The sequence below is a fragment of the Triplophysa rosa genome, linkage group LG25, assembly GCF_024868665.1.
Source record: "Triplophysa rosa linkage group LG25, Trosa_1v2, whole genome shotgun sequence".
In the NCBI taxonomy this organism is placed as follows: Eukaryota; Metazoa; Chordata; class Actinopteri; order Cypriniformes; family Nemacheilidae; genus Triplophysa; species Triplophysa rosa.
Window position 1 is genome coordinate 1,877,998 of NC_079914.1, and position 22,272 is coordinate 1,900,269.

Here is a 22,272-nt window from a genome sequence, read left to right on the forward strand (position 1 = left end):
CACACACACACACAAAAGAAATAAAAGAGGTAGATGATTGATTTAATATTATCTTAATATTCTAACTTTAGGGTGTCATTTTAGTCTACTTACCAACAATCTCGAATATGTTTGCAAACAGGATCATTTTTTTGGTGGTGCGTGTGCGATCCGACCAGTGGCCAAACAAAGGACCGACAAGAAGCCCGCTGAAGCTGAATGCTGATAGGCTGAGACCGAGGAAGTATGGTGCCGCATTAAGTGTCTGCAGATACCTCCATATTGTGGGCAAAATCACAGCTGTAAACACACATTTATTATTATTTAGATTTGCTCATAAACACCTGTGTATAAGAAATAGAATCTGGGTATAGAACCAAGTTTAGTTTTCTCAATTTTGTACCATACACCTAGTCTTACCTGAGGGTACATTAAAAGCATAAATATATTTATTTGAAGAGTTTGGTTCCAAAATGAGATAACAATATAAAAATATTCGAAAATCATGTTTTTTTATTGTGCATGCCAATTAATATCAATCAAACTGCAGTTGGTTTGTTTTGATTTAAGCCATAATAACTAAAAATACAGCTAACTACCACAATAAAAACATGATAACATAATAAAAAACATGATTTTTGAAAAATTTTAAGAACAGAGTTTTCTCTTCATTTATTTATTTATATTTGTTAATCTAATCTTATAATAAGTAACATTTCTTACATTGTTATCACTGATTTAGCCGGCAATGTGGCTATTATGTCAATAGCTAGTTAGATTACCATAAAGAATCTTATGTGACCTACTATTCAGAAATATTTCAAGTATGTCTACACAAAGAGTGATTCTAAGAATGCCTGAGAGAAGCTACATTTATTTAGTGAGTCAAACATCTGATTCACAATTGTCTAACTTCTAATAGAATATTGTCACTATTCAAACAATTACTATCAGGATGTATGTTTTTATGAAGAATGTAACAGTCTCTTTGTTATGAAGGAGTGAGAAGGAGAAGGAGTTTTCCAATAGAAGATTTAATAACTTGTTTTACCTGAAATATAACGTCCATAGACTATTTCACCTGCCAGTCTCTTCAGATCATGCAAACTATTGCTCTAATTCACATAGCATTTGGCATACAGTACATAAACTTAAATGTCATATTATAGCACATGGCATTTAATAAAAAAAGTTTAGGCCAGTTAAAACAAAAACTTCAGGATTCAAACTGTATGGTAATACCATGTTTTGGGCATTGTACCATGCATTACTACATGCTGTCATAGTTTGAGGTATATTTGTTACACTATGGAAATGCAATGCAATTTTTTAATTGCCTTGAAGAACCATGTAAACTACATGGCATATAAATCATCATTATGTTTGATAACATATAATATACATCCACCATTGTCATTTTTGTTAAGTTTTGTGTATTTTTTTATTATCTGCAAACAACAAATTGTATTTATTTTTAAAATAAACAAATAAAATATTTTACTTACCATACTCGATGCCGCTCAGTAAGAAGATAAGTCCTATAGTGAAGAATGTCAGCCTGCGTTTACGACTTAAGTCCATTTTACACTCTCAACACTGGCTGTATGTGGTATTATTTTATCCTCTCAACACGATTTATAATGTATCAGCGGGATCTGACCCATGTCTGCGTCCCGCAGCGTGTAATACACAAGACACTGCGACCAATTACAAGACCACGTTCACAATCTCGGCATACTATATCCAGCATACTGTCAATCACTGACCCTGCGTGGTGATGTCTCACACACAAAAGCAAAATGTCTCCGCACAGTTCTGCTAAATGTTGAGTAGATGATTTGTTAGTGTTACCTGCTACACTTCGTGCATTATTTGAACGCGATTATTTTGACAACAGCCGCGTTCGGGATCAAAGACTATAGAGATTTACAGGGCGCTGCAGTTCTATTATTATGAAGGGGGAAAGTGTAACGCTCAGTACGGTCGGTCGCTCAAGCAACGGAAGTCCCGCCTTTCAGGAAAAGAGACCAATCATCAACCTGACCATTCTCTGGGGTCGGGGTTCTGAACAGTTTTTAAACATTTGCGAGCACCACTTGAGCCAGAATGACTGCTGTAGCAATAAGAGAGGACCAACCAAACATATGCAATTTTTTGTAAATTAGAATAAAAATCATATTCCCTGATAAGCTGCAGTTCGCCTTTTTTGCCAAATAGTTTTGACAAATAAATACCTTAACCAAGTTTAGTTTTCTCGATTTTGTACCTTAACTTACACCTCATATGTTGATGGTTTATCTATTCTGAGAGGACATTTAAAGCAAATATTGTACAAATGTGCCCTGCCAACATCCCTTTTGTCCACTTCTGTAAGATCTTTATGTCTGGATTTAAATTAGTTAATTTAATCTTATAAGCAACATCTTGCATTGTTATAGGCTATAACAGTAATGGCGTGGATATTACCTCAATAGCTAGTTAGATCTCGGTACAGTAGATGTCAGGTTATTAGTCGAAAATATGTTGTTTTATTGTGACCTTAGCGAGCGATTTTAAATATATATGTCTTCTCCCCTTCAGGTAGGACTTTGTCTTGTATAACTGAAAGAGCCGCCCGAGTGCGACTTTCCTTAAAGATACTTTGTTCAGAATACACCATAGGTAAACCCTTGCTGATAGGTAATCCGTGTCCTCTTGTGTCACTTCCGTTTCCCTTATGAAAATTAATAGTAAAAGTGTACTAACCATGTTTTTGGCAGATTGATCATCTTAGTATTACCTAGTTTTCTATGAATACAATGATTAAACTATTGTGGTGAGGTCATAAATTTATTGGTTTAGTACAAATAAAACCAAATAATTATGTTTTCTATTAATTTTTTTGTAAGGGTTGCTGCTGCCTGTAGGATTTAACAAAAAAAGTCCTCTCATTGTTTCAATACATTTCTATTTATTTTCAACCTGATAGCATCTCAATAAAAACACATACCCAAAGTGTGTTCTTGACATGCAAACAGTCAAAAATCCCTATTAGGCTATGTTGTCAAGATTTTGTCTTCAGAGATTCATTAAAAACAACAAAACCAAACCAATCAGCAAACAGTTAACCGTGATTGGTAGCAACTTCTCCTTGCATAGAAGTAGGCTTTAAACATTACATACGCATTTGTATTTTCATATTTACATTTGAACCCATGACTGTTACTGCCATATAGGGGCCTCATTTATCAACAGTGCGTACGCACAGATGTGCGTAATGAGTGCATGAGAACAGATTCATGCAAAGTGTGGGATTTACCAACTTGTACTTATACGTAGAATTGTGTGTAAATATAAGCACACCTCTGAGCATGCTTACGCAGAGAATCTAGTGGTAGAATGGTGATACTACAAAAAGAATGTGCCACCGTGTTTCATGAGATCTTTTTTGTAGTATTAGTAATTTCATAGTTCGAGGTACACATTTGCGTGTGAAACGCTATAAAAGACAAATGGGAAATCATTTGAAATGTTGTTAGTGTCATGGCTGATCTCGCTTTGCTGGATGATTTGGCAAACCTTCTTTTATTGAAAGCACAATGTAAAGACACATTTAACAGAACAATATATGAAAAATGAATAAAAGATAAAAAACATTCAAACTAATTGAAAAAGATTAAAAAGAGGTTTGCACATTAATTATTATTATAAAATTATATGAATAAATTTGTTTAACATCTTATTGCTTTTCTATTACTACATCGCTTTACCAAATCGTAATAAGATTTAACCAATTACACCAAAAATAACTGCAAATATTGTTTCTTTTCTGAACAGTTTAATTTAGGCTATAGAAAATAAATCTCCTATAAAGAATTGTAAAATTAACAATAAAACCCAAATTGAGCAAACCATGCATTGCGCAAAGAATGTGTTTTCAAAAGGCTTGTTCGACTTGATGCATTAAGTTGAACAAGCCAAATGACTGCGGTGATCTGTTTAATGACAGCACAGAATACATTCACGTGATTTATAAAGGGGGGTGTTGTCACCATATATGGTAAATTGGAGGCGTTTCCGAATGCTAATTACCGTGAACGTGAACGAGCACGGCGCTTGAGAACATGTGAGATTTATCAACAATAATTATTCACTGGTGTGCGTAAGACCCGTGTACGCACGTTTGATAAATACGGATGTTTTTGCACTTACACACGTTCTAAATTTCATTCGTACGACAAAATACTGAACCTTTTCTACGCACTTTTGATAAATGAGGCCCCAGGAGAGTAACAGAAGATATTGAGATATTGGTTATAATCAAAGGCATCCAGTTTCGGTTCTGTAAGAAAAAAATGACGAGGACGAAGATCCCAATGAAGAAGTTTATTGTAGCGTAGCAGTCACACAGCACATGGTGTTCTTTGGGTTCTGCAGAGTCAATGAACCTAGAACAGTACTAACAGTGACAATTTATACTGGTCCTACAAACCAGCATTCTTACACATTATGTAAATGAAGTGAAGGAAATGTAAATGAAGGATAACAATATAAGTGATCACTTTCTGTTCCCTGGTCATCACTGTCCTTAGGTGTTGCTAAATGGTTCCGTCTTCCCTGTATGTTAATGAAGGTCCTTTAGCTATTTTAATCATGCTGGTTCTTGAAGTCTCCCCACCACTTCCATGGCAATTGTAATTTACTTAAAGGTGTTAAGCCCATATGGCTGACATTGATTAAATTACCTCTATGATAGTTGAACCTTTTTGTAGATGAGCTTGATCACTGATTTAGAGTAGAATCTGTTTAGAAGCAGACTATAATATCTTAAAGTCCCCACTTCTGCTTCTTTGTTTTAAATTTGATTTCGACCTGAGTAGGGCTCTACTTACACATTTTTGCTCCTAACAAACAGAGATACTATTTAGCATGGTCATTACTTTGTAAATGTTTATGAGAATAGGATGTACCACAGACAATCTTAGTGTGGCCCTTGTAACCAGGGCCTGGGGCCGGATTCACAAAACTGTTCTTAAGACAAAATCTAAGATTGTTCTCAAGTTAAATTATAGGAAGTTCGTAAGAATGTTCCTTCTTCAGAAGTTCTCAATTTTTTTCAGGAATTCAAAACAGAATTTTAAGATTAAAATTAGAATTTAAGAAAAAATGCGGCAGTTAAAGAGACATTGAAATGTCTATGTAAAACATAAAAATGTTATGTGAATCCGGCCCCAGGGGTCTCATGATTAAAACACTGCATAGATTTCATCCTTAAAAGGGATAGTTCACCCAAAAATGAAAATTCTGTCATCATTTACTCACCTTCGATATCTACAGTATATATGTATCTTTGTTCTGATGAACACAGAGAAAGATATTTGGAAGAATGTTTGTAACCAAACAGTTCTCCCCCCCCCCCCCCATTGACTACAATAATAGGAAAAAATACAATGGTCAAAAGTGCCCCAGAACTGTTTGCTGTCCTAGATTCTTCAAAATGTCATCTTTTGTGTTCAACAGAACCAAAAAATTATAAAGTGATTTTTCCTATATGGGAGTCAATGGGGGGAGATCTGTTTGGTTATAAGCATTCTTCCAAATATCATCAGAACACAGAAATGTATACACATTTGGAACAACTGGAAGGTGAGTAAATGATGACAGAATTTTCATTTTGGGTGAACTATCCCTTAAAACGTGCATACAAAGCCAAGAGTACTGCATGTATAGTGTCCACATGTTTACACCTTAGTTAATTTTTATAAAATAAATCCTGCATGCATTTTTAACACGTATTTCAATGCTCATTTTGCGTGTAATCAGGCTCCAAGTCATCTGCTTCCAAAAACGTATTACTAGTAAAGTGTTAACCCATTATAAAAAGAATATTCACATTTATTGTGAAACAGTTCAAAGCTAAACAATTAAATATATGTAATGTTGCATGTATGTGAACTTATTAATGTGCTTAAAAATGTACATTTTGGTAAATTACAAAAAAACAAACACTTTTTTAACACATTTGACCAAATATGTTTTTTTTTTTGCATAAGTTATTGAGCAGTTTCCAGATATATTCAGCAAAATCCTTCTCTCATGAAAAGAAAACACACATCGTATAAAAGGCATATTTTTCACTACTCAGAAACAAGCATTTCTAAAAGTTCCATAAGATCAACTCAACATCATTTAGAAAGCAAGTTTCTTTATTAGTAGATAGACTCTGGAGTCCACTTCGAATCCATGCAAATTGTTTGCATCTCCTTGAAGTCGCATCAGAAGGCCTCCATAAGATACATATGCAGATCTGTCCAGAGACACAAAATCATTCATAAAATATTACATTGGCAACATGACCACGGTGAAGTAATATGATTAAATAACTGTAAAAGCTGTCAACTGTCCAGTTTAATTTATTTTTAGTGAAAGCAACATGTATTTAGGAAGTTGACATTTTAGGCCCTGCAGTAACACATAATACATATTAAAATGGGTAAAACAATATATTGTGGCATTATCTATGACAATAAAAAACAATTATGTGTACTGTATTTAGAATTTTAAGGATTGTAGACCCATTCAATTTACATACAAAATTAATTAAACCTTGATTTTTTTTTTCAATTCTATAACAACTTGTATTTACAACAAAAGTTATTAAAATGTTTTGGAAAAAATCTGTAAATTGAATTGTTATTTGTATTCTTAATAACTGCTTAGAAAACCATGAACAATGAATTAGTGAAGGCAAATAGTGTTGGATGAAAAATGGTGGCATGACGCAAGATATTCACTTTGCCTAATACATTTTGACGTCTTGATTTGGTACAGTAAAAACAGGTGTATTGACATACGTCAATTAGCCATCTTATCTATGAAAGTAAATAATGTTCAAATCAATAATAAGGACACTTACAGTCGAGTGGCTGCTTCTGTAGATGTCTCATCCCCCTCAATCCTATAAACCTTGCCATACATGACATAATCAAACTGATCAGCCCTGCAAGCCAAACAGAAGCACAACAAAAGCCAGACCATTAGCATAAATGTAATATTCCAGTCAGAGCTGTAAAGACACATGCTACCTGGATGGTCTGTCATCTTGAGGGTTGTATTCCCCATCATCTGGCGTTCCATCCTCATACAACGTGCTTGCTATCACCAACCTGAATTTATCACCTGCAAAAAGAAAATATGATAATGATGTTAAAATGCAGGGCTAAACAGTAAGGTTTTTTTTTACTTCTGGCAGGTCTGGGGCCAGTCATTCAGATTTGTACATGCTTTGCCAATGTTTAAACAAATTCTATATTTTGTGTGTCAGAAACATGCCTCAATCAAACCTCTTCAATGACGCAAGCAAGATTGAAAACATTTGTCAAACACAGCAGAGGATAAAAATAAGCAATATAGACTTACCAAGGTCAACAGGATAAATTTGAATGTTTACATCAAGGATAAGGTCCATTTTGAAAGACTCACTTTCACAGTGAAGACGAGATACTAAAACAACAAAACATGTATATTCGTACATTATTCTCTATAATCAATTACTTAAATAATAATAATTTTATCTCACCTCTATCAAACTTTTTCCCATCTGGATCTATATCCTTGACGTCAAAGATATCCTCAAACAGAATCCCAGCCATCTTTTTACGAATATAAATAACAAACGAAATCCAAATCTAGTGCTGCGCTATACTGTTACAATAAAGAGAAGGATGATTATAAACAAAGATCTGTCTGTATGTGAGACTCCCAGTGTCTTGTTAGGGATCGCTTCAGTAAGTAACGTTAGTGTCTATGCTTAAAATAAAAAGTGCACGCTTAATGCAAAAGTCTACTTCCACCAAACTGTAGGATCGTTCCGCTTTAAAATATAAGGATTAAATGTACAAATAAATGAAAAACAAACAGATTTAGCGATAGTTCATTCTCATTCAAAATGAAACATGCCGCGGAACAATGTGCTTCACCTCTGTCACGTGACGGCATATTACTTCCGGGTTACAAAAAGCAAAATAAAATGATAAAGAAAATACAATTATTTGTGCCATATTATATAGTATTCACATGAAAACATACTTACACGCCATTTAAATTTATTAAATGTCGTGTTCTGATGTGTTTTTATTAAATGTCATGAATACGAACAATACAATGTGAAAAATCAATTTAAAGTAAAACAAGAAAATAAAAATATAATAAACATGCCAATGATGTGCCTTCTATAAATTCTATTTTCATGAGAGTTATATTTATGAATTAGTATTTTGGTATGTATGCAGTGGAAAAATGAATTAAATATAACATATGAATTAAATATGAAAATGAATTAAAGTGATGCTTTATTTTTTTGTAGCTATCATTTGAATTTATTGTGAATACAGCATATTTAAAAAAAGTTAATTAAAAAAATTACGACAGATTTATACTTCAACCGGCAGTTTCGCCACGGTTGCTAAGAGAAAGCGTCTTCCTCGTGGTTACCGTCTCGGTTAGCCAAACAGCTTCTTTTTGTCATACATTAATCGCTGTTGTTGTCTAATATATATAACGTATTTTAGACGGAAACCCGTACAAATGTTTTCAGTGACTGCTGCAAGGGAAAAATAACTTTACTGATGTGAGTTTCATCATATTTATACTGTAAACGGATCTACAGTGCAGCACTCCTGCTAGCGTAACGTACCGCTGTTTCTATATGCCTATTCTGCTCTTTGTCATCTATATATTTGTAATATTTTCGGCAGCTCGTATACTTTCTCTTGATTCTAACAAGTTTGTGTTGCGTTTAATCTGACAATGTTTGTTGTACGTGTACAGTGACGCATTTGTTAAATCTGTTTATGTTTCCATGTGCCTAGATTAGACGGATGAGTAAAATCGTGCTTTTAAATCAACTTAATATTTAGTGTTATTTTGCTGAACAGAGTCTAAACCAATGTGCTCTGGAAAATCTCAGAATATGGGAGAACATCTAGCATGTGAAAGTGATATGCTGTCAATGATCAGTGAGGTGGGGTTCTTATTACTGAATATTATGATAAATGTAAGATTTTTATGAATGTAGCGGGCGTAATAACAAACAATGAAATTATTTACAGTATCTAAGGTTTGCAGAGTTAGAAGACACTGTAAAAGTGTTTGAAAAAGAAATTAAAAGCAAGGGGAAACCTGCTCTCAAGACTTCGGGGTCTTCTTGCAGAGACTCCAAAATCATCATTATTCACGTGAGACTGTTTTTTATTTCATCCATGTTAACCATCATTCTAGTTTTACTAGACAGTTAATAAAAGTTTTAACTTTATTAAGCATCTTTTAATTTATATAATTATATTCAGATATTTATTTTTCTGCAGGATGATTTCATCAGCTCATTTAATGATGGAGACCACAAGGTATTCTTTGAGCTGTGGGATAAAAATATTCCTTCAGAAATCCGGGATTTTGACCAAGTTGTCCAAAAATTGGAATTCTACCTAAAAATTCATTTCACAATATACCCACTGAAGTCCCCCATAGGAAGTCATGTAAGTGTATTTTATTATCAGAGATGGTTATAAAATTTCAAGTTATAAAACGTAAATATATATATATATATATGTGTATATATATATATATATATATATATATATATATATATATACAGTATATATAATTATTTTGTGTGTGTGTTTCATTAAATCCTTTAGAAATTGGTTTATACAATGAATGCATGCCTCCTGTTTAACCAACAGAGGTCCTCACAAAACCAAATATTCCAGAAGGCATTTCTAAACCTTTTGTTCAGTTGAACTTTGCATGTGTGGATTCAATGTTATAAGCTTTTGATCAAGATGCAATATGCGAAATGTCATATTTTAATGCAGGATAAATCTGAGTTTGACAACAGAATTACACACTTCAAACACTACCTGGAGACTAGAGGGGCAGCATTGAGCCAGACAACAGAATTCCTGCCGTTTTACGCTTTTCCCTTTGTGCCCAATCCTATGCTACATCCATCATTCCAAGAGCTTTTCCAGGTACCATCGCTGCAAACAGTATTTGCGTGTTTGCATGCACTCTCTGAACTTGATACCTGAGAAACTAATACATCTACTAAAATCACCATTAATCTGTAGTTTGTCAGTGCAAAAATATCCCACAAATTTGTAGGTAATATTGGGGAATCCATTATTTGTTTGCATAAAAAATGCAGCTTTGAAATTTTGCTTAATGCAATTGTATGAATGTCAGATATACAGTCTGATAGTTCCATCATAGTGCAGCAAAATTAAAAAACAGTCTCATATTGTTTTGTAAACCTTACAGACAAGTACATGTTTGATGCAGACAACCGATATGTTATTAATGATCAGTCATTGAAATGTAGGACTCCTGGATGGCAGATTTGAGAGCAAAGCTGGAGAAGTTTCTGGCAACAATGCTAAAAGCTTCAAACACACCGAGGCTTCTGACATTATATGTATCCTTTTGTCTCAACAACAGAATTTTTTTTTCCTATAATCTTATTAGGATCAACTGTGTTTATCTTTCCCACTAAAAGTGCGTAGATTCTTTAAAACTACTGAGATGTGAAATCATCTTGCAGAGTTCAATTTTTTATGAAGTCCAATCAAAATGTTCTTGCAGTTAGCTGCGCAAAAGTCATCATGGGTTTTATTCCCAGTGAACACACATTCTGATAAAATACACCTTGATTTGGATAAAAGCATCAGCCACATGCATAAATGTAAACACACATTCTTGGTTTTACTGTGAATGGTTCATAAATCAACATTATTGTAGACACATTTCAATGTAGAATCTTTAATTGGACCAGATTCTTGTGGTTACTGACAGTTTTCCCAGCGTGCTTTGTTTGAGCTAAAGATTGCATTATAATGCATAATCTAAAGTAAACCAACTCATTCATAAGAGTATAAATCCTCACTCTCAGTGAGTCACCCTCTTCCTGTTTATTTAATTTATTAGATTAGCTTGATGTATTAAAATAGTGAAGCCAAGGCTTGGATGGTAGTTCAGATCACTCTCGAAAATAGTAACAAAGGTTCTTGCTTGTACAGGGGTCAAATGACAGGGCTAAAATGAATATTATCATTTGTTTTAGATTTAATGCAATGTACACGATTTAAGGTTCAAAAACGCTGTATTTTCCACATATCGTGTATACACGATTTAAGGTTCAAAAACGCTGTATTTTCCACATAATATTTATTCCACATAGTATTGTCCACTGTGCATGTACAGTATGTATCTCCTCTTTGCCCTGCATCTCTGAAACGCGCAGATATTTTACAAAGCTCAATGCTCTGAAAAGCGAGGTGTGCTATGATTGGCCAGTTAACCAGTGTGTAGTGATTGGTCAAATACTGCAAGCCTGTGATGCAAATGTAACGCCTCTTACCATATTTGGAACATCAGGTTAAAAAAATGCGAAAAACACGTATTCGCGCCATTTAATGCTAATAGAAAATGTTTCGACATTTCGGCACCCGTGTTTTGAAATTGTTAGACCTGAAACCTGACAGCACCTTCTTATTGCGTAATGGAATTTATGACATCCGAGTATAGGAATTAAAAAATAATAGTATGTGGTTTCTTCTTTTTCTATTATTGATAAAACTGCTGTCCTAATCCAGGAAATTTTAAGGATTACTATTCAATTATAATTACAGGCCTTAAAGAATAAGAATGGCTGGTTTTATTGTCATGAAATGTACATGTTCGCCTGTGTTGTCTGGGTGATGGTTTGTGGATTGTTCTGTTTGATGAGCAAATATGTTCTCTGAACGTTATGTTTGAGGAGCCAACAGCAATGTCTTTGCGCAATGTTGTTGGAAGGCATGGACGATTATCTGAAATTAAACCACCTAGAAGACAAATGATTTGATGGCATGACTCCTTAACACAGATTAACCAGAGGGACGGTGGAAAAGGAAACAAAGGTAAACTAGTGGGTGTTTTGTGTTTTTTAAACATTGTCCAAACGTTGTTGTTTCATCTGCCAAGAAACTGGTGGATAGCATTTACCAGCCATTAATATTTCAAACCGGCTAAGAAATTGGGTTGCATGAATGTAAACTTTATAAAATATTTAAAGGAGTCATATGACACGGCTAAAACAAATATTATCGATTGTTTTAGATGTAATGCAATGTGTATACACGATTTAAGGTTAAAAAACGCTGTATTTTCCACATACCGTGCATGTTTGTGTCTCCTCTTTGCCCTGCCTCTCTGAAACGTGCGGATGTTTTACAAAGCTTATCGCTCTGAAAAGCGAGGTGTGCTATGATTGGCCAGTTAACCAGTGCATAGTAATTGGTTGAATACTGCAAGCGTGTGACGGAAATGTAACACTTCTTACCATATTTGGAACATCAGGTTCCAAAGCAATTGTACTGACAGGTACGCCCACCTTACTTGCGTATACATTTTGGCGGTCTTAGTCAACTCATACCCGAACTGACGTAGATTTGTGGGGTTTTGTGCAAAGTTTTGCAATTTTACGTGTCTATTACATGCATGGGCAACTTATAACACACCAAAGACACAGAAAAACACGTGTTTGCGCCGTATGACCCCTTTAAAAACTAAAATGTATATAACCTTCCTAAATATTTCAAATTCTTTCTGATCATTCGTCATCTTTTAGACATACAGTTTGGCAAGTATTTATTTTGAATTGGTTGTCTATTGTTCAAGCCATGATATTAGTACCTTGTAATGATTTTTGCATCATGCACAGAGGCCGGTTGACTGCTAACTGACCGATGATCTTTCTCGCTTGTTTGTCGGGTCACTCAGAGGCGATTCATCAAATGCAGCTCCAACTGGCCGAGGCAGAGAGGAAGGCCGCCAGCCACATGAGAAAATTTGTGAAGCTACAGGCCGACCATCACAACCTCATCGTAGTCACAGCCGAGCTGGTCGAGTCGCTGGAGGCCACAGTCCGGGGAAAGATGGCAAGAAAACATCAACCTCACGCCCACAGTTGCTTTAAGACAGATAATACTACCTGGCAACATTCTTCCCTGCATTCTCAAGGGAAACTCACTGTTTTGCAGATCTCTCCAGAGTACCTGCAAGGCGTGTGTATGCGGCTCTTCAACGGTCACGTGAGACAGAGTGCTGCTCAGAGTATAGATTTCACCAGACCTGGCACTGTGAGTACATGAAGCCTTTACACACATAGTTTGATTAAACTTGGACGGGAATGTAACTTTTGAATACATTTGGTACTCAAAACCTCAAGACGGTTGGATATATGATTTGCATATAGGCTTTTTATTCGGCACCCAAACAATTTGTTATTCAAATCGATGTTTAGATAAGATAGTTTTACACCGAAATTATGCAAATGAATGAAATTCAGTTCATTCAGACTGGGTAGTCAATGTCCGATTGTATATAGTACATAACGCATACATTGTCCTATTAAAAATGTCCACTATGCACTATAGGCGGTTTCAGAGTGACAACATAAACAAACGTTACTGCACATGTGCGCATTCATGGACTGCCCTTAACTTCCGGTACACATTCACAAACAATAGAGTGCCTGTAGATTATTTCTGATAACAAGTAAAAGAAACCGAGAAGAACCGTTACTTGGCTAAACTGGTCTCTCCATTATTTTGAATTTAGACTGCGATACCAATTTCAACCGCTAGATGTCAAAGTCCCATACGGTTTGTTTAAATGCGACCAAACTACAGGACCCATTCAACAAATTGTTTATTTAATAAAATGAACATACAACAAAATTCCACAAATCGTTTATTTAATACAATTATACAATAAAAGAATAATAAAATTAATATTAACAAATGAAATAAAATATAAATAGTTATATTATTAGACACTAGCCAAACACAGACCGGAAGTTAACTGCAGTCCCGCCGCGCACGTCCGATGAAACGGTCTATAAAGATTCTCTGAAGGGTCGCTTTGCCAAAATTGTTTAGGTATTTGACATGCTTTTGCAACTTGTGTGTCCTCAATCATATCTTCCTGTGTGTTTGTTGTGCGTCTGACCATCTTTTCATAAAGGGATATTACTCCATGAGCCCTTATGATGATGGATATGTAAGTTGCTGAATGTTGCATCGTCTCTCTGGTCTTGCACGTCAACCCGTCAGCCCTGCTTGTCTTCTTCCCCCTTTACATTTGATCCTTAGTTAAAGCCTGTTCACACTAAGGAAAATAATTATTACTATAAACTATAATTATAAAGATTCATCCTGATAAACCACTGTAAGAGAGTAGCAGAGTCCACACTACCTTTTTAACCAATGAATGCTAAAACATTGACAGCCCATTAAAATTCATTCTAATTTAAAGGGCTTATGCATATAAAATGTAAGACTGCAGTGCACAAGATTAGAATAAAAATAAAGTTATTGTCGGCTGGTGTGGATGCTAATTTACATATTGTCATAGTTAACTTTATACTAGGGCTGTCAACGTTAACGCGTTAACGCATGCGATTATTTTTTTCAAATTAACGCGTGAGAAAATATTTATCGCAATTAACGCAGCATCCGTTTGTTTTGACATCCTTTGTCTAGCGTTACATTATGTAATCACGCTCTTATTCGTGTACAGGCTTTTAAACCACTTAAGCGCGATTTGAAACAGTTGCTTTGACGCGTTCAATGGAGATAGACCGCTTCTAAACTGTGGGACGTGGCAAAACGCAACGCGAGGTCCAGTCTGGTGTAAACAGTCACCTGCTAAGGGCTGCGTCGGTGATCTCTGTCAGACAGCGCATCCGTGTTAAGTTCTCTTTCGTGCTTGAATGGATAAAACCACACAAGATTATGTCAGAAAGCCCGTTTTGTCTAGCATTTTCTTAAGCACAGGCTTCAAAGTGTAAAATAAAATCTTAAATGAATGCAAAGTGTTGTGAAAATGGGAGTGCGGTGACGGTCAGATCTGCGTACTGAGACGGCTCTTAAAGGGGCCACGTTCTTAAACGTGCTGCTGTGACTCCTGTCACTAATGTTAATCAAAGAACAAAATAAAAGAAGAAATCAATGTGATTTTGTAGCTTTAATGAGAATTCTTCTGCATTTAATTTATAATTTAGCATTAATAAAGACTGTAAAGTGTCCTTCAATTCCTGTATATGTTTCCTACATGAGCTCTCAATTATACTGTTGAATGGCTATAATTCATGTTAAAATAATCAATTTAATAGAGACATCAGTTACAGTACTAATATCAAAATGATAGCTTTCATAAAATGATGCTGTTAAAGAAATATGTTGTTTCTACATCAATTTGAAGATTAAATGTGAAATTATTAAAATGTAAAAGTATATTTTAAAATATAATAGTTATGTGCGATTAATCGTGATTAATCCCAGAAAAAATGTGTGATTAATCCGATTAATTTTTTTAATCAATTGACAGCACTACTTTATACTGTAGTCCAGAATATATTATTCTTGGTGCGAACAGGCCTTAAAGGGATAGTTCATCCAAAAATGAAAATTCTGTCATCATTTACTCGCGCTCATGTCATTTCATACCTGTATAAATTACTTTGCTCCGAAGAACACAAAGAAAGACATTTGGAAGAATTTTAGTAATTTTCAGTATAGGGAAATCATTGACTACCATAGTAGGAAGAATTAAATGGTAGTCAAAGGTGCCCAAGTACTCTTTGTTTTCCTAAATTCTTCAAAATATCTTATTTTGTGTTCAACAGGTAGTGATGATGATGTCCCAGAACTGAAAATTGCTAACATTCTTCCAAATCTTTCTCTGTGTTCGTTGGAACAAATACATTTATACAGGTTTTAAACAACCTGAGGGTGTGTAAATTATGACAGGTTTTTCATTATTGGATGAACTATACCTTCAAAGTTGTAGTTCACCCAAAAATGAAATTTATGTCATAATTTTATTCACCTTCTTGTCATTTTAAACCTGTATGACTCTCTTTCTTCAATAAAACACAGTCGAAGCTATTTTGAAGAAAGTTGGTAACCGAAAAGCGACAGCATCCATTCACTTCTATTCTATGGACACAAAACCAATGCGGGTGAATGGGTGCCATCGCTGTTTCTTCAAAATATATTTTGTGTTCAGGTGGAAGAGAGAAAGTCATACTTTGAAGTGATAAGAGGGTGAGTAAATGATGACAAAATAATCCACAGATAGCTATCTTAAAACATGTTAATGGTTGCTTGATCTTAGTAGATGACCTGAACGAGAAACGGAAAGTTTATGGCATTTTATGCTCATTCAGCGACGTCAGTTGTCAAATTTATGAATCGCATTCAATGAGCTGGAATTACCATCTGTACCATTTATTATGGGCCTTAGTTGACATGCGAAAATGTAGTTTGCAGATAAACAAGTTGTAACGCAATATGCTTTGTGCAAAGAATTGACCAAATAGATCAATGTTAACACGATGCTATACAATGTTTTAGTGTTTATACAGTCTTGACATAACCCCCACCCTGAAACCCTAAACTACCAGGACGTACTTAGTATCTGCAAACCTGTACTATTGCGAAAGCTGTATATGCAGCCGGACTGCAAATAAATTAAGCAAACACTTAGGATTCAGTAAACCTAAGAATGTTCCATGTATGTAACATGACTAGTTGGAATTTTCCTTTGACATAGAGTTCTTCAGAAAAGGATGTTTATGTATAACTTGACAAGATGCCTTCGAACCCACATCTTTACAGAACAAAAACAACCACGCTAATGTCAACATTACTTGTACTTCAAATTATACAAAATAATTGACCTGAACCTGTGCACACATGGGCCTTGTTAGGTTTCAGCATACCCCCCCCCCTGAAAAGCTTTTAATTGCATCCTTGAGAGGCCAAGATTTTATGTGTTCATTAGTTCTCCCAGAAACCAGATCCCGCAGGTGCAGTGCTATAATGACAAATGGGAATTTCTCTTATAAACTCCCACCCCCGCTTTTTTTCCAGGTCTTTTTTTGAGGGTAACAAAAACGTTGTCCCGCAGTCTGCATGCGGTCACAACTGTTTTAGAACGCATGCTAGTGCATTGCTGTAATAACTCAAAAACTCATATTGACCTGGTCCCATAGAATAACCGACTAATATATGATTAACACCTGCATTTCAATATAAATAATAATTAAACTTATCAACTTACAGATCTAACTGGTATTGACATTGTTTCTGTGATAATTACTTGAATTTGGTACTGTGTGTTTGTTTTTCATTTAGGCATCCTCATTGCTGCGGGCGTCGGTCGCACCTCAGTAAGTGTGCTGAAGTATGAAATACATATCTCAAGAGGCATAACTGGAATTTGTTGTTCTACTTGTAAAGTCAGATCGTTCCACAGATGAGGTGCAAAAAGATAAGTAGGCACCGCGCTGGTTCCCTCGACCGAAAGCCTATGCATTTTTCCCATAGACTTTTGAAAGATCGCAAAAAATAAGCTCTGTGATTAACAAAGGTTTATGTTGTTTACATGTTTTGTCTACCAAGATAATCTTTACAAATTAACACAACATTTGTTACTTTTGAAGCCGAAATACAATCGGCAGAAAAAAAAGCTTACACGATGCTATAAACAGACTACACTTAAGGTTGCACGATTTCAACGTCACCACCACCAAGCCTCCATCAGCTCTTTCAAACTTTATTAAAAATGTGTTCCCTGGTAAGTAATTACTCTGTGAATGAATCCGCATCTACGTTTTAAGAGAACCCCCTGTGCCCATGTTGTATTATTTGTGAGCTTTATATGCGAGATGACATCTAACGTCCCCGCCAAAGGAAGTATTCACTTTTAGCAACTTGTTAGCAACCGCCGTTTTTAAGAAATAAACTTTAAAAAATCACAAGCGGGTTATAATTGTTGTGTATTTAGAGGTTTTGTTAACCACAGACCTTATTTTGGGCGATTTACCAAAAACCCATTCAAAAAATCCATAGACTTTGGAGCGATGGAACCGGAAGTTCTAAAATGCTAACTCGCTTCCGGGTTTTGCATGCAAAAATACATCATCTCCTCTGCTCCCTATTGTGATAGAAGTGCTGCACACATTTTGGAGCGTCTATGCCATAAACATGTGGCCTTCACTTGTTTGCAATGCAACAGTAAATAAAGAACTGATTCTTTGAATATGCATTGCATTTTCTTTACTCAACAAACATTTTAAATATTATAAATATTTATAACCTAAATGCGAGGCACTGGTACTTTTTAAAATGCATGTGCTTTTTTTTCTTATAAGGATTTTCTATGGGAGGAAACACTGAAATTGTTGCATTCATAATGTGGTCTCATATGTTTAATTACTGATGTTTGAAGTGTCTTATTACCATTATTATTACATATTATTACATAATTACATGGGGGGACAGTCGTGGCCTAATGGTTAGAGAGTCGGACTCGTGACCAGAAGGTTGCCGGTTCGGTTCCCAGGGCCGGCGGGTATCCTGCAGTGATAGCTGCCCACTGCTCCGGGTGTACGTGTGTTCACCACTTGCTGTGCGTGTGTTCACTACTCTCTGTATGGGTTAAATGCAGAGGTCACATTTCGGGTATGGGTCACCATATCTGACTAATAGGTCACTTTCACACTTCACATACTTAATTCGACCACTGAGTATATTTACTTTACTTACTTTCTCCTTACTTTGTGTTCTCAGGAGGTCCAAAGATGTGCCGTTGCTTCCTTCTCTGGACTATGAGAAGTTGAAGAAGGACTTATTAAATGGATCAGACAGACTGAAGGCTTTGCTGCTTCAAGCTTTGCGTTGGGTAACTCAGAACAGAATTATGACAAAAGTGAACAAGCCAGAGATCTTGAAGCATCACTGCTAATTTATTAGCTGGCATAATTCCTTATGATATGGTGTGATCCCTTATTAAACTGAATTAGCATTATCACATTATGATGTTATCATAATTATAGTCGGTAGTGGTGTTTGCCAGGGCAAGAATGTTGTCAACACCGAACCCCAAGGATTATCAAACCTTGGATATGAAGGAATTTCTCATATTGTGTGACATATTGTGAGAGATATGCTTTAACTAAACAATTGGATAAAATGGGTGGTGGAATAAACAGTCTTATATTAACATTGTAGGAGGAATCTGCAAATGCCTTTATAACTAGGGTTGGGAATCGAAAATCAATTCCAATTCGGAATCGGTATCAAGAGGTTAGGAATTGGATCGGAATCGAAAGGAATAGAAATCAGATAACTATAGTATTTGCAGTAAAGCACAGGAACCACAATTTTATCATAGTTTCATCATTGTAACTTGTTGGTAGTATTGGTAATACAAATTGTAATAAATCAGACAAAACATGGCTGCTATGTGTATATATACTCAAAATGGTGCTCACATATATATATATATTGCAAACCAGGCAATAAGCAGACTAAATTACCACACAGGTTTATATCTCAATGTTTTACTTCAACTGTGGAATCAAAACTGGGAATTGATATAGATAAGCAGAATCGAATCGGAATCGCTAAAATTCAAACGATACCCAGCCCTAGAAATTTGTTGCATTGTTATGGGTTTATTGTAACAAAAGCAAGTGAAAAAAACTTTAGCTGTCTTAATATTTGTATGTCATAGTTCAACCAAATATGAAGATATTAATTCATTCACCCTCATGTCTGTTTTTAATTGTGAAACATGGAAGACGGGATGAATGCGGTAGTTCTGAGGGAGTTGTAACTCGAAGGCTACTGGATTGATCTTGAATGGTCCGATGTATCTGGGACTCAGCTTCTTGCAGGGAAGGCGAAGTCGAATGTTCTTAGTGGACAACCAAACCTTTTGTCCCACAAGGTAAGTTGGTGGCTCAGAACGATGAGCATCAGCAGTCCGCCTCTGTCACCTTACCGCCCCCTGCAGGTGATGATGGGCTGAGTCCCAGACCCTCTCACTCTCCTCGAACCAACGTTGAACTGATGGTACCTCCGATGGTTCTTCCGTCCAGGGAAACATGGGAGGCTGGTAGCCGAGTACGCACTGGAACGGGGTTAGACCTGTTGCTTGCTGACGGAGCGAATTTTGTGCGTACTCGGCCCAAGGGAGAAATTGGCTCCAGGAGTTCTGGTGGCTGTGACAGAAGGTTCGAAGAAAATGGCTCACATCCTGAATCTTCCGTTCCATTTGTCTGAGGTCTGAGGTTACCTCTAGGAGTTTGAAAAAGGATTTCCATACTCACGAAATGAACTGGGGACCTCGGTCAGATACGATGTCTTCGGAGATGCAAAAGTAACGAAAGACATGTTGGAAGAAGAGTTCTGTGCTTTGCATAGCAGTAGGCAACACCTTGACTGGTATTAGGCGGATGGATTTGGAGAAACGGTTGACGATGATGAAGATACATGTATTGCCCTGTGATGGCGGAAGATCCGTTGCGAAGTCCACTCCCAGATGTGACCTTGGGCGGTTTGGGATGGGGAGAGGACAAAGTTTCCCAGATGGGAGTCGACAGGGGGTTTTTGAAAGGGCACATTCCTTGCACCTACTCACGAACCTTCTGACATCCTGAGCCATGTTGGGCCACCAGAAGCGGTGTTCCAGCAGTGAGAGGGTTTGATTTACGCCGGGGTGACAAGTGCCTGCCGAAGTATGTGCCTGGATAATGAGCGGCGTCCGGTGAGTTCGAGGTACATACTTGTGGTTAGGTGGACAGCCCGGCGGAGCATCTTGGGGTGTGTCGGGAATCGTGTCTTCTACACTCCATTGAATGGGATTAACAAAGAGAGTATCTGGCAGTATGTTTTCCGGAGATTTGATTTCTTCGTCGGATGAGTATAGACGGGAGAGGGCATCAGCTTTATGGTTCTTGTCTCCTGGACGGTAGGTGATAGTAAAGTTGAACCTTGTGAAAAGAGCACCCAGTGAGCTTAACGGGGATTGAGTCGTTTTACTTCACAGAGGTACTGTAGATTTTTGTGATTGGTGAACACCGTGAAGGGATGTCTCGCGCCTTCGAGCCAATGTCTCTATTTGTCAAGAGCCAGCTTGATTGCGAGTAACTCTCGATTACCTATGTCGTAGCTAACCTCTGCTGGGCTGAACTTGTGCGAATAGAAGGCGCATGGATAAAGTTTTGGTGGATTCCCCTGCTGCTGGGAAAGGACGGCTCCGACACCGTGAAGGGCTTGGTTGGATCGGGATGGATGAGGAGGGGTGCTGAACAGAAAGAAGTTTTGAGTGCTTGTAAGGCTTGGTCCGCTTCGGGAGTCCAGGACAGGGTTTTCGGTTTTCCTCGGAGAAGAGTTGTAAGAGGTTGGGCAATGGAACTGTAGTTATGAATGAACCGGCGGTAAAAATTTGCAAACCCCAGAAATCTCTGCAAGTCCTTGACGGTTGAGGGAACTGGCCAGGCTTTAATGGTCTCCACCTTCCGATCGTCCATACTCACACCTCCTTAAGGTGTGTAAGGTGTGTAACCTAAGAATTGTATGTCAGATTGGTGGAACTCACACTTTTAGGCCTTGAGATACAGCTGGTGTTTACAGAGACGGTTGAGAACCTCCTTCACATGATGGTGGTGTGCTGCAAGGGTTTTGGAGAAGATGAGGATGTCGTCGATGTCGAGGATGTCGTTTTCCATTCGTCTCCACTTTTCGGATAAGGTTATATGCACTTCGGAGGTCAAGTTTAATGAAGATTTGAGCTCCTCGAAGTTGTTCCAAGTCCGCCGGTACGAGAGGAAGGGGGTAGCAGAATTTAATGGTGATTTTATTTAGGGCACGATAATCGATACATGGGCGGAGGCCGCCATCCTTCTTGGCCACGAAGAAGAAGGGAGATGCAGCAGGGGAAGTCGAAGGTTGGATATATACTTGTTGTAAAGCCTCTTCGATGTACTTCTCCATGGCCTCCTGTTCGGGGATAGTGAGTGGATAAATTTATTCCTGTGGGATGTTGATAGGTGCATCAACCTTCTTGGCTTTCTATGGTAGTGGAGTAGATGGATAGGGCAGTGGAAGCATTGCGACTAAGGGAAGCATGAAGGGAAGCAGTGATCGCCCCATTTCTTCACTTCTCCTGTGTCCCAAGAGAGTTCTAGATGATATTGTATCAACCACGGTCGCCCTAGGATGATATGCGCTTTAGAATTCTCCAGAACCAAAAGACTGATGTCTTCTTGATGTAGCAGGCCCACTGTCAGGGTGATGAAGAGGGTACGGTAATAAATGGATGCACGGTTAAGTGGTTTTCCTGTTACGGATTGGACCTGGATACTCTGTGGGATCCAGTTCTTACAGATTTGGAGGTTGGAGAAGAGCTGGGCGGAGATAA

At 36.9% G+C, this 22,272-nt stretch overlaps 4 protein-coding genes across 11 annotated transcripts in view; 2 read left to right on the forward strand and 2 right to left on the reverse strand.

Annotated features, from left to right (window-relative positions):
* The window catches only part of mfsd8l1 (major facilitator superfamily domain containing 8-like 1), a 42,023-nt gene extending 39,364 nt beyond the window's left edge, over positions 1 to 2,659 (reverse strand). For 5 of the 6 annotated variants that reach the window (XM_057325429.1, XM_057325430.1, XM_057325428.1 and 2 more), the window contains exons 1-2: positions 1,485 to 2,659; positions 94 to 279 (exon numbers count right to left, since the gene is read on the reverse strand). In XM_057325429.1, the coding sequence (XP_057181412.1) occupies positions 94 to 279; positions 1,485 to 1,560 (262 nt within the window). In that variant the 5' untranslated portion in view covers positions 1,561 to 2,659. Of the gene's footprint in view, positions 1 to 93; positions 280 to 1,484 lie in introns of those variants that run through there. The other variant, XM_057325431.1, reaches the window with a different exon arrangement.
* LOC130548587 (uncharacterized) overlaps positions 1 to 22,272 on the forward strand; it is a 113,563-nt gene that overhangs the window by 72,954 nt on the left and 18,337 nt on the right. The gene's annotated exons all lie outside the window — the stretch shown is intronic.
* Positions 5,372 to 7,943, reverse strand: polr2h (RNA polymerase II, I and III subunit H). Its single transcript, XM_057325433.1, has 5 exons — positions 7,538 to 7,943; positions 7,378 to 7,461; positions 7,044 to 7,137; positions 6,875 to 6,958; positions 5,372 to 6,265 (listed from the first exon to the last, which is right to left on the reverse strand). The coding sequence occupies exons 1-5, from the start codon at positions 7,608 to 7,610 to the stop codon at positions 6,148 to 6,150; spliced, it is 453 nt and encodes a 150-aa protein (XP_057181416.1). The 5' UTR covers positions 7,611 to 7,943; the 3' UTR covers positions 5,372 to 6,147.
* LOC130548584 (lisH domain-containing protein ARMC9) overlaps positions 8,429 to 22,272 on the forward strand; it is a 98,583-nt gene continuing 84,739 nt past the window's right edge. For 2 of the 3 annotated variants that reach the window (XM_057325423.1, XM_057325421.1), the window contains exons 1-12: positions 8,429 to 8,587; positions 8,895 to 8,980; positions 9,069 to 9,194; positions 9,324 to 9,494; positions 9,834 to 9,989; positions 10,340 to 10,432; positions 11,891 to 11,915; positions 12,778 to 12,935; positions 13,038 to 13,136; positions 14,023 to 14,058; positions 17,199 to 17,233; positions 18,636 to 18,747. In XM_057325423.1, coding sequence (XP_057181406.1) covers positions 8,906 to 8,980; positions 9,069 to 9,194; positions 9,324 to 9,494; positions 9,834 to 9,989; positions 10,340 to 10,432; positions 11,891 to 11,915; positions 12,778 to 12,935; positions 13,038 to 13,136; positions 14,023 to 14,058; positions 17,199 to 17,233; positions 18,636 to 18,747 — 1,086 coding nt within the window. In that variant the 5' untranslated portion in view covers positions 8,429 to 8,587; positions 8,895 to 8,905. The remainder of the gene's footprint in view (positions 8,588 to 8,894; positions 8,981 to 9,068; positions 9,195 to 9,323; positions 9,495 to 9,833; positions 9,990 to 10,339; positions 10,433 to 11,890; positions 11,916 to 12,777; positions 12,936 to 13,037; positions 13,137 to 14,022; positions 14,059 to 17,198; positions 17,234 to 18,635; positions 18,748 to 22,272) is intronic. The other variant, XM_057325422.1, reaches the window with a different exon arrangement.